The sequence below is a fragment of the Ursus americanus genome, chromosome 11 (genome assembly GCF_024610735.1).
Source record: "Ursus americanus isolate L20-20 chromosome 11, mUrsAme1.1.p, whole genome shotgun sequence".
Taxonomy (NCBI): Eukaryota; Metazoa; Chordata; class Mammalia; order Carnivora; family Ursidae; genus Ursus; species Ursus americanus.
The window spans coordinates 73,520,738-73,535,426 of NC_142137.1; the positions used below are offsets into that span (position 1 = coordinate 73,520,738).

Sequence of the window (14,689 nt, forward strand, 5' to 3'; positions counted from 1 at the left end):
ATACTCTGTTAGAGTCTCCGGAGGTTAATTTGTCAGCTCGGGAAACGAAGCCCCTGAATGTGCCTGCTGTGTGAACCTCAGGAAAGGACCAGAAGACACTGACGTCCGAGGAGGGATGCCCTCCTTGCTCACAAAGCCCAGCCGCGGCCGCTCTCCACGCTGACTGGTCTGGAGGCGGCTCTGAGCGGCTGTCTGGAATGAGACTCGGGAGCCCCTCAGCCAGCGTCCAGCTGCAAGCGGCATCGTGACATCGGCCCGGAGAACTGGGGCCGGATGCTGGACCTGGGAGGCCCCTCCCCCCACCAGGTGACCTCTGGGCCCCAGGCCTGCGTCCCGCGGAAGTCCTGTGAGGTCGCTTCACCCAGAGCCCCTCACAACTGTGCCCCTCCCCTGCTATAAATCCCATCACCGCAGCTGCTCAGAGTTCAGCCCCATCTGTCCCCCGATGGCAGACCCTGTCCCTGTGGTCCCTGAATGCATCACCACGGAAGTCCTTATGTTGCTAACAAGTGTCACCAATAACTTTGTCTTTAACAGTCTGGGTGTTTGTTTTCTTTAACAAGTCTACAGGAGTGCCAGCTGTGTGGGCCTGAGCCCGAAACCAGAGACTGGAGAGCAGCACAGAGTGCGAGACGCCAGCGCTTCAACATGGAAGGGGCCTGCGCAGCCTGGCCCATGGCCTGGAGAGACCCAGGGACCCGGAGACCCAGAGGACAAGCGGCCCAGCGACCCTGCAGCCTGGAGACCCCCAGGGGCCTGGAGACCCAGAAAACCAGCAGCCTGGCAGCCTGGAGACCCCCAGGGGCCCGGAGACTCAGAGAACAAGCGGCCCAGTGACCCTGCAGCCTGGAGACCCCCAGGGACCCGGAGACCCAGAGAACCAGCTGGGCCCCGCAGCCTAGAGACCCACAGGGGCCCGGAGACCCAGAGAACCAGTGGCCGGGAGACCCCCAGGGACCCGGAGACCCAGAGAACCAGCAGTCCAGCAGCCAGCCTGTTCAGAAGGCTCCTGAGAGAGGGCACCCTCCAGGGCACAGGGTCACATTCCTTCTGGTCTGTACCAAGCTGGTTCGCCCTCCACCTCACCTCCCCATCACCCCCGTTTGCTGGGGACCGTGCTGTGCAACTTACATTCCAGTCTATGGTCACAAAGAAAGGATGCCGCTTGATCTCCTCCACTCCGTCAATGCCAGCACCTGTCCCAAGGACAAAGCAGAGATGAGCATCAGAACAAACCCCTAGTTTCGTAACCTCTACGAAGAGTTTCTGGCACAGCAGTGCAAGGGACTGGGGGATGCCCAGAGCGGCTCCCAATGCCTTCCTCCTGCAGGAACAGGTTCCTGCTCGCCAGCCTCACAGTCCACAGAAGCCACAATCAGCCCTGCAGGCCTGTGACAGGGCCAGGGGTAGGGGCGGGGCAGGCTGGAAGCTTCCTGCCACAGGTGTGGGGGGTGCTTGGAAACCTGGAGGGGGGAGCTGGAGGCCCATCACAGCCCACTGCATGTGTGCATGCATCCATCTACCCATCTATCCATCTATCTACCTTTCCATCCATCCATCCATCCATCCATCCATCCATCCATCCATCCATCCATCCATCCATCCAAGAAGGCTCCATGCCTGACATGGGGCTCGAACCCACAACCCTGAGATCAAGTCACATGCTCTACCAACTGAGCCCCCCCACACCCCTTCCGCTGCGCTTCCAATGCCCATGCGTGTAAGCTCAGGCTGGCCTTCCAGAAGGGTGAGAAAGTGCGGAAGGAGGAAGCAGGAGGACGGGCTGCAGTGCAAGCACCGTGTTAGGTGGCTCCGGGTTTACGGGGAAGGGGAAGACAGCCGGAAACTGGAGGGGCAACTTCCAACAGGCTGGGACCCAGAGAGACTGGCGCCCACATCTGCGGGGCCCCCGGAGACTGCTTATAAATAGTTCTGCTGGGCTTGTTGGTTCTGCCCCGCTCTCTCTTTACTTTGCTCCCCGAGTCCTGGGGAGCGGGGGCGGGCCGCACCTGCAGGGCTCGGAGGATTCAGGGCAGGGAAACTGTTGCCCGCCATGGTGATGTCACGCTTTGCCATAGGCACACGGGCAGCGCGAGGCCTGACGGAGACACTGACAATGCTGGTCCATCGTTACAATGAACACACAGCATGGACATCCATTCGGGGTTAGGGGAAACTGTCTGGGGGGCCAGGTGGGGGGTGGGGGTGGGGAGTACAAGGGAACTCGCTGTACTTTCCTTTCAGTTTTTCTGTAAACTTAACACTGCTCTAAAAAAAAGTCCGTTAATTCAGAGGAACCCAATCACCCAGGCCCTGAGAGCTCTGGGTTTTCTCCAGGATGGGAAAGCAGGAGACGAGCCTCAGTGGGCCAGGGAGGGGACTGGGGGCACAGGGGTGGGGCCCGGGGGTAGGGGGGGAAGTGGGAAGTGCAGGCGGGCCGCATGGGCTGGGTCATCTCCAGCCAGCTCCTGTCCCAAGTCTGGGTAGGGGGATTGCGTGTCACGTGGTTTGTGAGACACAGACTTCCCAGGTCTGCACCCCGGGCTCCACGGGCCCAGCCCTGCTGCCGGTCAAGGCCTGGTCTCATGCTCCCTGTTCAGCCTATGCCCCAGAAGGGTGGGTGCTGGTGGCTGTCGGCTGAGATGGCAGAGACCAGGAGCTGGAAGGTATGGAGGGCAGGGAAGCCGCCCCCAGTGCTGCGGTCACGGAGGCACTGCCCACTCAGCCGCACTGTCAGGGCCTGAGAAGTCAGGTGGCCCCTCCGTACAGGGTGCTGGGGTCCCAGGAGATGCAGCTCTCCTGCACGTGGCTGGATGCTTTCATGTCCTCATCCCCTGAGCAATGTTTCCGGGTCTTTGCGCTGATGGGGGAACCACCCACGTGACTAGAGGGTGGGCCGGTTCAGCCCCACCTCCGACCTCCAGGGAGGGGAGAGGGCTGCAGTGATTCAACGCCTAAGGAGTGGGACCTTTATCAAAGCCCCGTACAGCAGGGTTTGGAGAGTTTCCGGGTTGATGAACAAAAATGCATCCATGTGCCAGGAGCGTGGTGCGTCCCACATTCCAAGGGGGCCCTTCAGACCTCACCCTATGCCCCTCTTCATCTGTATCCTTTCAAATATCCTTTGTGATATTTGTGATAATAGTAAGTAAAATGGTTTCCTGAGTTCTGTGAGCCGCTTTAGCATATCATCAGACCCAAAGAAGGGGTCTTGGAAACTCTGGATTTATAGCTGGTTGGTCAGAATCACAGGTGGTGCCCTGGGCCGTGGGACTGAGCCCGGGTCTGGGCCAATGCCAGGTGGTTAGTGCCAGAAGGAAGGTGAATCGTAGGACCCCAAGCTGGTGTCTCCTGGGAAGTGAAGAATTTGTCGGTGTGGAAAACCCACCCATCTGGCATCATGAGTGTTGGCATGGGTAGAGAGAAACGGGTTCTATCCTTCGAGGCCCTCCCGCTGAAGACCTCTCTGGATTTCCGAGTCTGGCCCCCTTGTTCCGAGATCTGATCCCAACAGCCAGCAGCCCGTGATAGGTGCCCCAACTGCTCCTGTGAAGAGCCGTGGAGAACAAACCAGTGGTCTGACTCCCGACACTGACCTCCCTTCAGCCCATCCCATGTGCCGGCCTCCTTATGAAGACCAGATCTCTGGATGGAAAAATCCTGCTGGTCCTGAGGATTAAATCCCCTGATCTGCACTGTTTCCCAGCTCTTCTTTGGTGAGGGCTGCCGTGCTTCCAGAACCACTGTGGGTCGGTCAGAGGTGGGAGCGTCAAGCGCACACGTCAGAGCCCGAGGTGGCATGCACCTGCCGGTGACTCATCGCTAAATCTCTTTGAAGAATCTACACTGCATTTTGTACCCACTCCCGTCATCCTCATTCCTCATGTGCAAATACACGGTCTGCAGGAATTTAAACCAAGTGAGACACAAAGGGAATACAGATTTTGGTGTGACTCCAAATTCCGTGCTGGGGCATGCTGGGTGTTCTCGGATACTTACTCAGCACATTCTTATCTGCACCTTCTTTCTTCTGCTGCAGTGAGATTTTGTACCATGTTTGTGCTTTGAGGCCTCAGCAAACAGTCGACAGTGAATTAATTAACACTTCAGTGATTACTCAAAAATTATAGGTGTTCCAAAAGGAGAAAAATGTGGAAAGGAAAATTTCTGTACACCGTTAAGGCCTATGTCATCCTTCCTAGGGCACACAGGGTCGTTGTTTTGGATTCTAGTCTTGTTTATCCTCTCCCGAAACGTGGTGAGCAGGTTGTTTTGTACTGATGACCCCTTTTGATGTCAACTGAACACACCTGCCAGTCGGCAGAGTGCTGGGCAGGAGAGTCAGAGCACTTGTGCAGATCCCTGAACCACAGCTGGGTGCTGTGGGGTCTGACCTGATGCCCTGGAGGTCTCTCCTCTGTCCCAAGTGGAGGCTGCGATTCGCCCAGATCACACAGAGTGGACAAGAGCAAGAGTTTACAGACAGAAATGTCTGGAGCAGAAGAATGATACTCGTCTCTTATTAGGCTTGGTGAGTTTTCACAAAGTCCTTCGATGCCAGGTCAGGATGAGTTAAGAAGTTCAACAGGGCGGTAGATTCAAGAGCTCATACTCACTCTCTGCAGTGTGAAGATGTCGTCACCTGTGGTCCTTCTGCAAATGGGAGTATCCCTGAGCGTGTTCGTGGGGACCCACGTCTCAGACTTCCGCACGTTGTTGAGCGTGTCAGCTTGCATCTGGGTGGGACCTCCTTACGTCCACGCACCGCTGTGAGCGTGCCCTCCGCCTGTGCTGGGGGTTTGCTATCCAGCACCGATGACATTCAGCCCACTGCTCCAGTCTTAACAAGGCGACTTCCTTCACTGTGGGGTCAGTCGTCCACTGGGCTTCTACCTTCTCAGTAAATTACTCTCAAAGATTTTGGTATCTGCCCCAAATATTTTCATGGTTTCTTCATTTCCACAGGCAGTGTTGGGAATGTTTAATCCCCAGGCCGTCTGAGATGCCTCTGAAGTATTTCCTCTTTGTTTCCGAGCCACACAGTATTCACCTCAAATTCTTTTTTTGATTTTAAATTTTAATTTTTTAAAGTAACCTCTACCGGCCACGTGAAGCTCGAACTCACAGCCCCAAGATCAAGAGTCGTGCGCTCCCCGAAGGCAGCTGGGCGCCGCCTGGTTGAACTCTTGATGCACATTCAGAACAAGTTCACTTTGGTTACTGTCTTTGCATCCTCGAGCTCCGCCAGCTGGCACACTTGTAACATCCGGGCCCTCCTGTCGGGGATGTGAACACGAGGTCGGCTTTCTACATCTTCATCACTTACATGTTATCTACATGTTATTTTTCATAGTTTTGAAGTATTTGCTGTCCCTTTGAAATTTCATTCGCTCAGTGTTTAAAACGTTTGCTTGGCTGTGGCTCAAAGGACCCTGGTTTGAGTGGACCGGCGAGCTTGGTCTTGACCACGCCGTCCAAGGTTGGCCCGCTGCTAATGGGAACCGGGATGGGACATCAGAGACCAGAGTCGGTGAAGCACGTCTTATGGAGACCAGCATTGGAAAGTCGAACAGAAGCAGGAGACACAGAAATCCTCTGCTAGTGCGCGGAGCTGTAGCCGACAGGTGTGCTCGGGGTCGGGATCTGACGCGGTCCACACGGCTGTGCGGTTTCACACGGATCAGCACAGCCCATTCCTCTCACCTCCGCCACATGCCCCCCTGCGAGTCTGAAAATCTCCCAGAAGTTCCTATAGGAAGACACAGATGCTCCCAAGGGATGAGCTAGAGAGCCGTCAGGTTGAAAAAACCCCAGAGAGTGGGTTTCCTGGTTTTAGTACCCATTCTAGTCTTCCATCCTGCGGGAACTCTGCAGAGGAGGCCGGACTTCTGTCTGGAGAGGCGTTTACTCAAAATAGCACCCTTGTGGGGCCCTGACACACCCATTCACAAGAACGGCCCCACCGTCCGGTGACCTCCCTGAGCCCGGACGTGCACCCTGAGGCTCTGCGGTGCTCGGCCCAGACCTCACGGGGGAGCCGGGGGGACGTATCACACAGGCTGCGGCGTGTGGGCTCGGGGCTCGAATGGAACCGCTGCCTCTCGCTCTTGTCCTTGACTTCCTAGACTTGTGAATCTTTCAGAGTGATGAGTGTCACACCTGGAAGGCACCTCTTCCAGGGGCAGAGATGAGAACACGGAGGCCCAGCGCAGTGACCATCTCCCAAGGCCTCCCTCCCTCATGCAACACGCCCAACCCCCGCCTCCATCTCCCTGGAGGCCTCTGTGTGCAGCCCCAAGGGGCTTTCTCTAGTTCACAGGGAGACCGTCCCCTGGCTGCACCCTTCAGAGGGACCCCACGCGGGATGCCCGGCAGGCCTGGCTCGGCCTCCACTACCTCCTCAGCGTCCCCCTCGGGCACAGGGAGATGACACACGCCCCTCGCACGTGCAGGGCTCCTGCACCTTTGCCCCCGGGGCCCCTCCTGACAACAGCAGCTGTTCCGGGGCTGCCAGTGTATTTTGCCCAGGGCGCTATCACTGAGCATATCACGTCATGCGAGAAGGGTGTAGCCCCTCGTTCAATTCAGAGTCCTGCAGCTGCCACGCACCCCACGCTGCTACAGTAGAAATCCACACAAATGGCGCTATCACTGAGCATATCACATCATGCGAGAAGGGTGTAGCCCCTCGTTCAATTCAGAGTCCTGCAGCTGCCATGCACCCCACGCTGCTACAGTAGAAATCCACACAAATTTCACTCCAAGACTCTTGAGCTCGCTGCTCACTGCCACCATGCAGAGCCTGCTCCCCTCTTCCTCCCTTCCCTCCCATCCGGTCCCCTCCCTCCCTCCAGGACTGCCTGCTCTGCTCGCTCCACCCCTCCCTCCAGCCTTAGGTCTATTAGCCCAGAGGCTGCAGGGCGGAGGCCGTGGACGGGACTCCCCCTTAGAGGCTGGCAGCACCATCCACCTGTCAACCAGCACGTCTCCCAAGCAGCGAGCACCTCCAGCCAGTGTGAAATTCAGACTCTCCAGTGAGGACCTTCCAGGGACGTTCAGGCAGAAGTGCCAGCTTTAGACCAGAGGCCACGGGGCCTGTGCAAGTCCTGTGGGGAGGGGCCCCGGCCTCTTCATCTGCAAAGTGCAAGAGGTCAACCGAAGGCCTCTGCTCTTTCTCCCAGCTGTAGGCTTCGTGCACACACCCCTGGAAGGTGTCATGGATTGAACCGTGTCCCTCCGAAACTCTTGTGTTAGTGTCCTAATGCCCAGTACCTTGGGATGGGACCTGATCTGGAAATGGGGACGGTGCAGATGTGATTAGTATGATGAGGTCATAGGGACAGACAGGCCCCAATCTGACATGACTGGCATCCTTACAGCTGCCACCGGGCCAGCTTACTGGTTTTGCCCCAACACGCAAGCGGGCTTGGCGGAACCCTGTGGAAACTCAGTTTCCGAGTGAGGGAAAGAGGCAGTTGGGCAACAGGGATGCGTGGCTGGTGCTAGGCCTGGGACATGGCCTCTGAGGGGAGTTGGTGGGAGGGGAGGTGCTAGGAGGGGAGCAGCGGGACAGGGAGGGGGTTTGTTGTTTCCCAGCACCAACGTCAGCCCAGCCTCCAGGGCTGGGGTGCCCAGGCTCGGCCAGAGGGTCGGGGGCTCTTCCACAGGCGGGACTCCAGAGAAAGAGCTTCTGGCTGATTTGAAGGGGACGCGGTCATGACAAAGCTGTGTGAGGATCGGCACCGGGACGAGGCCTTCTGAGCTCCTTGAATGTCCCAGGGGCTATTTAGGGCCGAGGCTCACAGCAAACAGAGCGGGGTGGAGGACCCAGCCCTCCAGTTCGGCCGCGTGTGCAGATCAAGGCTCATCTACTCAATGTGATCTTGCTCCTTATGGCGACGGATTTGGGGCAATTAGATTCAGTTGCCTCCTTGGGGAAAGTCATGTAACTAACAACCCCAAGCACAGGCTCTTCTTTGTGCTGAGCCAGGACGTCTTTGCTGTGAGCACTCCCGAGGGATGGCCTGTAGCTCCTGGAAAGCTGCGCGATGATTCCCTTTAGAGACTGGCTGAAGGGCAGTCTTCGGCCACAGACGGGCCAACGTCCACGCCTGCTGTGGGCTCCACTGGGCCAGTCTCTCCCAAGATGATTATCTGTATGCTTAATGAGATAAGCCCATCTTTCTCTCTCATCAATGATTTAAACCAAATAATAAAATGATATTTTGGGTTCAAGAACTATGAGTTTTGTGACATTAAATTCTAAGACAAAGGAATAGGTTATGTGGAAAATTATTTCCTTCCTCCAAAACAGAGAGAGAACAAATAGGGCCCCTCCCCAGGTCACATTCATCCGGTGCCCGGTCACAAATCCTCTCCAGCAAATGCAAGGATATTTGAAAGGAGAGGGACTTCTTCAGTCCCTGCAGGAGACGCCTGTGAACTGCTTCTTCTCTGGTGTGTGTCTCAGGGACTGGATGTGTCCGATGTCTTCATTTCTCTGTTCTGAGTCCGGTTCCCCGCGGGGAGGTCAGGCGGGGTCAGACTCACAGCCAGGCTCCCACAGGCGTGGACAGGCGGTGGACGGGGCTCGTCGGAGAGGGAAGTGTCGCGGGACAGGAGGCGCCACGTCTGCTCCCCTCGCAAGCGTGTGCTTTTCACACGTGCTCATGCAGTCACGATTCACAAGGTGCCCAGGTTCCCTGCAGGCGCCCGAGGATGACAAGGCGGAGACTGCACAGATATTCACAGCACAAGCTCGGAACGGACAGAAACGTTTCAGCATGGGCGAGGTTACTGGGGAACACGGTGGAAGGAGTCCTCGGAGGGCGACAGGGCCGGCGTCCCTCTTCTCTGTGGCTCGAGATGCCCTGTGCTCCTTCCGGTTGAATTCGGGACCCAACAGGTCACCCGAAAGCTTTCCTGTCAAGGAATGCTGGCTCTCCAGACACAGGTCAGACACTTACTCTTTCTTTTTTGCAGTGATCTCAGGACAAGGGTTAACAGCATCTACTAAATGCACCCGCCCCATAAAACGATAGTTTGTTTCGTCCTTACCGGAGTTGCAGTTCACCAGCACTTGTGCAGCAGCTGACTTTTCTCCGTTCGGTCCCACAACAACGTGGCAGAGAACGAACACATTCCAATGAGCAAGGGGCAGCGTGGCCAAGAGGTCTAGACACGATCCCGCACCACGGATCTGGGTGCGCCGATTATCTCTGCCTCCTTACGGATTCGTGTCCTGTATGTCGGGCAGCTCTAGCGCTTGACGTCTTTCTAACCACACCATGAAGTAGGCAGTGCCGTCACCCTCAGCTCACACACAGGAAACTGGCCCAGAGAGGGCATCCATCTGCTCAAGGCCACTCAGCAAGTAAGTGCCGGGTGGGACGCAGTCCTGGCATCACCACCCTCTGCCAGTGCCGGGTGGGACGCAGTCCTGGCATCACCGCCCTCTGCCAGTGCCGGGTGGGACACGGTCCTGGCATCACCGCCCTCTGCCCCTGAGCGCAGTGCTGCCACCTGGCGCTCCCCACGAGCTCCTCTTCTCCTGGCTCACACTTGCCATTGTCCGCGTTCCGGCAAACCTCTCTCCCCCTCCGATGACCTCCACCTTATACTTCTCTCTTTCTCCATTTGCCGCTTCCTTGGTGAATGTTCTTTGGCTAATGTTCCTTTGGCTGCACGGAAGGCCCCATGAGAACGAGGACCGTGGTTCTGCTCCACTGTGTTGCCAGAGCCAGAGCCTAGAAAGCACGGGGGAACCCCGTGTAGGTGTGTACTATTTCTAGATTGCATGCTATATAGTCCCTTTCCTTCCTAGCTAACAGGTCCTTAAGATCTGCCGAGAGGAGTGAGAAATCGGGTTGGAGGTGCTGGAGGAAGGCAGGCCAGGCACCAGACCCCCCTCAAGTCTGCTCATCCTTTATTGAACACCGCCTGCAGCTGACCCTGGCGGCTGGCTAGTAAGGCAACTGTTCCCAATCTCCTATTTCTTGTATCCCATTACTTGTCTTTCCACCCTCCTTTTAGTTAGAAGTGCCATGTGACAGTTTCTAGTCAGCAAGGAGTACAGGAAAGTCCCTGGATTTTGGGAAAGCTTTGCCTTCTTGATAAGAGAGACAGGTGCAGCTGCCCTCATCCATTTCCTCCTTTCAACTGAATGTGATGCCTGGAGCTGAGGCAGCCACTTTGTGATCACAAGGCACCACTTATGAGGATGAAAAGGCAATGCACTAAGGATGGTAAACTAAAAAGATAAGCAGATCTGGGCCTTTGATAACTATGGTTTGGCTGCTGAGCCCACGCTTATGACCCTCTGCTGCCCTGTGACTTTTACTGCAAGAAAAATAAACCGCAGTTTGAGAAGTTAAATCATTGGGTTAAATAATTTTAAGTAACTTAAGTATTCTGTGCTTTGCAACTAAAAGTAATTCTTTTGGGTACGCCTCTCTCATGAGCAAATCTGCATGTCTCCTTTTCCCTACTTGGAAGCACGGTTATGAGGATTTCAATGAGATACTGATTTTCTTAGTGCAGTGCTCCATGCATACCACTGTCCTCCCTGGGAAGACCGAGACCTGAGAAGAGGAGTGAGCTCTTCAGCTGGTTGGTTATAGACCTGGTGGGGCAGAGGAGCCGGAGAGCTGACCCCGGCTGTGTGGAGAGGCAAGGCCAGGGCCCCAATTCTGAGAGACACAGTTCCTGTACCACAACCTGTCCCTGCCAACTCCACTGGCACCTGGTGGCTTGGCAGCCCAGTGACCAGAGCTGCTGTCCGGGGAGGCCTGGCCAGAGTGAACACCCCTGCCTTTAGGGCCCAGCCTCTGGGGCTCTGTTTGGGGCGGCCTGTAAGATGCGTCCAGTTATCACACTTGCTGGCTTCAATCACAGTCATTCGACAACAGTCATTTTAACAGATACCATCCGGGAGCCTGTGCGAGGGGGATGTTGGGGGCTGGGCCCATGGGGCTCTCCCCACACCCCCTTGCAGACACCTGCTCTGGTGTAAAATGGGTGCAGGTTCCACCATGGGATGAGTTTAGACTCTGCAGCAAGTCATCTATGCGACTAGATAGGTCCTGGGCATCTCTCCAGCCAGGGATTAGAGAACAGTGGGTCTCGTGGGGGTGGGGGGATCATCCCCAAGGCAAGTCTAGACACAGCTTGGTTTGCTATCACAGGGGGAGGGAGGCATCTAGCAGAGAGCAGGGATGCGGTTAGACACCCTACAGTGCAAGATGGTGCTTCCCAAGGAAGAACTACCCAGCCGAGAGGTCACCTGTGCCACAGTGGAGACACCTGGTGACAGCTCAGCCCATTTATTTATTTATTTAGTTATCTACCTATCTATCTGTTTATCTATTTCTATATTTTTAAAGATTTATTTATTTACTTATTTGAGAGCGAGAGAGACAGAGAGCGAGCATGAATGGGGGGAGGGCAGAGGGAGAAGCAGACTTCCCGCTGAGCCACCCAGGGGCCCCCAGCTTATCCCATTTAAATGGCTGCCCGTAGGCCTGGTCTGGATGTGCCATAATTTACCTAATGGTGTCCTTACTGACTGACGTTTACCTCATTTCCAGGTGTTTGTTAAACAGAAAGATTATCAACGAGCGTTCTCTGTACATGTAACTTGTATGCTGGATAGGCTTCTAGAAGTAAAATTTCTTGGTAAAGGGTTGTATACAGTTTAAAATATTGGTGGGTTTTGCCGAAGTGTGCAAATGTTGCAGCGTCTGCTCTCTCGACGATGGCAATGGAGGGAACAGGACGACCCACGCCTTCCGTTCCGCTAGTTAGCGTTTGCCGCCGCATGGGCAGAAACATGGCCCCTTGTTTCATCGTTCTCCAGCTTCCCACGTAGCTGGCACTGTGCGCGGCACCTGCTCCTGTCCCGATGGAGCCACCTCGTTACTGACCTCGCGTCACTACGCTGGGCACGCGCACCAGTGCCCGTGACCACGAGGAATGAAAAGCCGCGAGTGGACAAGGACGATTCGGCAGCTGTGTGACTCACGGGAGGTCTACACAACAATTCATTTGTAGAAGCACCACTGAAAAGCAACTAGGGGAAACCTCTTGTAAAGAATTATTCTGAAAATGGGTTAGTCCTTAGTTAACATTCATATAAAGCTTGATTTTAATATATGTTGAGATTTATTAATTAAAGAGGGATTAAATAAGAAGCAGCTTTCAGCTGTTCTTTTCTTAGTTTATGGGGTTCTAAAAGGGAAGTAAAATGAGTCGAAACAAGTGCTACCATTTTGTGTAAAAACAGTGACTTTCAGAAAATAGCTTACAAGACTTGGCCAGTGACTGTGTTTTGGAGAACCTCATAGCGGGTACATGGGAGAGCATTTGCACCCCTGCTTTAGGACCTTCACTTTCAGTGAACTTGGACAAATGTGTGGCCAGATAGGAGCTGAGTGGGGTGGGCAGGCAGCCCCCGTGGTCTGTGGGTGCATGGGGCTCTTACCCAGTCGGTTGCACGGGTTCCGTTTGAAGAGGGCTCTCAGCAGACTCTGGGCTTCCGTGCTGAGGAACTGTGGCATGCCCAGCTTGGCTCTGAAAAACAGAGTGGTAGTTTGGGGTGGGCAGGATGACCAGAGTTTTCTCCAGCGCTTTGGGGTCCTGCTTGGTCAGCATCAACAGGTGAATCAAATCAACTTGACCCAGAGCAGCAGGGCCCAAACTTTTGGTCTTAGGGCTCTTTTGCACTTTAGACGTCATCGAGGGCATCAAAGAGCTTCTGTTTATATGGGTTCTATGGGAGAAATTTTTATAATAGCTATTTAATAATTCACTTAAAAATAATAAGAACATTAAAAATAAACAATAAAAATCCCATTAACAGAAGTAACATTTTTAATTGAACTGAACTACATTTTCCAAAATAACAACAAAAGCTTTGGCTAGAAGAGTGCTATTGCTTACATTTTGGGAATCTCTTCTGGGTTAGATGAGAAACAGCCAGATACCCCACCTTTTTTTTTAAGATTGATTTATTTATTTGAGAAAGAGAGAGAGAGAGCGTGCTCATGGGGGGCAGGGAGGGGCAGAGGGAGAGGGAGAGAGAAACTTCAGCAGACTCAGCGCTGAGCGCAGAGCCCGATGCAGGACTTGATCCCAGGACCCTGAGATCATGACCTGAGCAGAGTCCACCACTCAACTGACTGAGCCACCCTGTGCCCCAACATCCAGATCTTCTTATCTTCCTCTGTGTTCAATCTGTTGCAATATTATGAAGAAAATCTGGGACTTCACAGAACTAGAACAAACAATCCTAAAATTTGTGTGGAACCACTAAAGACCTCAAATTGCCAAACCAATCTTAAAAAAGAAGAACAAAGCTGGAGGCATCACAATTCCAGATTTCAAGTTATATTACAAAGCAGTAGTGATCAAGACAGTCTGGTACTGGCACAAAAATAGACACATAGATCAATGGAACAGAATAGAAAACCCAGAAATAAGCCCCCAATTATATGGCCAATTAATCTTCAACAAAGCAGGCAAGAAGATCCAATGGGAAAAAGACAGGCTCTTCAACAAACGGTGTTGGGAAAACTGGACAGCCACATGCAGAAGAAAGAAACTGGACCATTTTCTTATACCATACACAAAAATAAATTCCAAATGGATGAAAGACCTAAATGTAAGACCTGAAACCATAAAAATCCTTGAAGAGAGGGCAGGCTGTAAGGTCTGACATCGGCCCTAGCAACACTTTTCTAGATGTGTCTCCTGAGGCAAGGGAAATAAAAGCAAAAATGAACTATTGGGACTATATCAAAATAAAAATCTTCTGAACAGTGAAGGAAAGACTCAACAAGGCTAAAAGGCAAACTACTCAATGGGAGAAGACACCTTCCATTGACATATCTGATAAAGGGTTAGTATCCAAAATATATGAAGAACAGATACAACTCAACACCCCCCCAAACAAATAATCCAATTAAAAAAATGGACAGAAGACATGAACAGACGTTTCTCCAAAGAAGAAACCCAGATGATGGACAGGCACAGGAAAAGATGCTCGACATCATTCATCATCAGGGAAATGAAATCAAAACTACGATGAGATGTCACCTCACACCTGTCAGAAAGATTAAAACCCAAAACATGAGAAACAAGAGGTGTCGGCAAGGATGTGGGGGACGTGGAGAAAAGGAACCCTCTTAACACTGCTGGTGAGGCTGCAAACTGGGGCGGCCACTTTAGAAAACAGCGTGGGGTTTCCTCAGAAAGTTAAAAATAGAACTGCTCTATGATCCAGCAATGACACTACTAGGTATTTACCCGAAGAACACAAAAACACTCATTCAAAGGGATGTATGCACCCCGATGTTTATAGCGGCATTATCTACAGTAGCCGAGCTATGGAAGCAGCCCAAGTGTCCATCGACTGATGAGTGGATGAAGAAGAGGTGGTCTCTATACAATGGAATGGGATATTACTTAGCCATAAAAAAGAATGAAATCTTGCCATTTGCAAAGATTTGAATGGTGCTAGAGAATATTATGCTGAGTGAGATAAGTCCATTGGGGAAAGATAAATACTATGATTTCACTCATATGTAGAATTTAAGAATTTAAGAAATTCAAATGAGCAAAGAAAAAGAGAGAGAGAGAGAAACTAAGAAATAGACTCTTTAAACAATAGAGGACAAACTGATGGTTATCAAAG

At 53.2% G+C, this 14,689-nt stretch overlaps 1 protein-coding gene across 6 annotated transcripts in view; it reads right to left on the minus strand.

Moving 5' to 3' along the window:
• Positions 1-14,689, minus strand: part of RPS6KA2 (ribosomal protein S6 kinase A2) — a 332,597-nt gene that overhangs the window by 36,483 nt on the left and 281,425 nt on the right. For all 6 annotated transcript variants that reach the window (XM_087865646.1, XM_087865644.1, XM_087865645.1 and 3 more), the window contains 2 exons: positions 12,479-12,567; positions 1,132-1,196 (listed from right to left, as the gene is read on the minus strand). In XM_087865646.1, the coding sequence (XP_087721772.1) occupies positions 1,132-1,196; positions 12,479-12,567 (154 nt within the window). The remainder of the gene's footprint in view (positions 1-1,131; positions 1,197-12,478; positions 12,568-14,689) is intronic.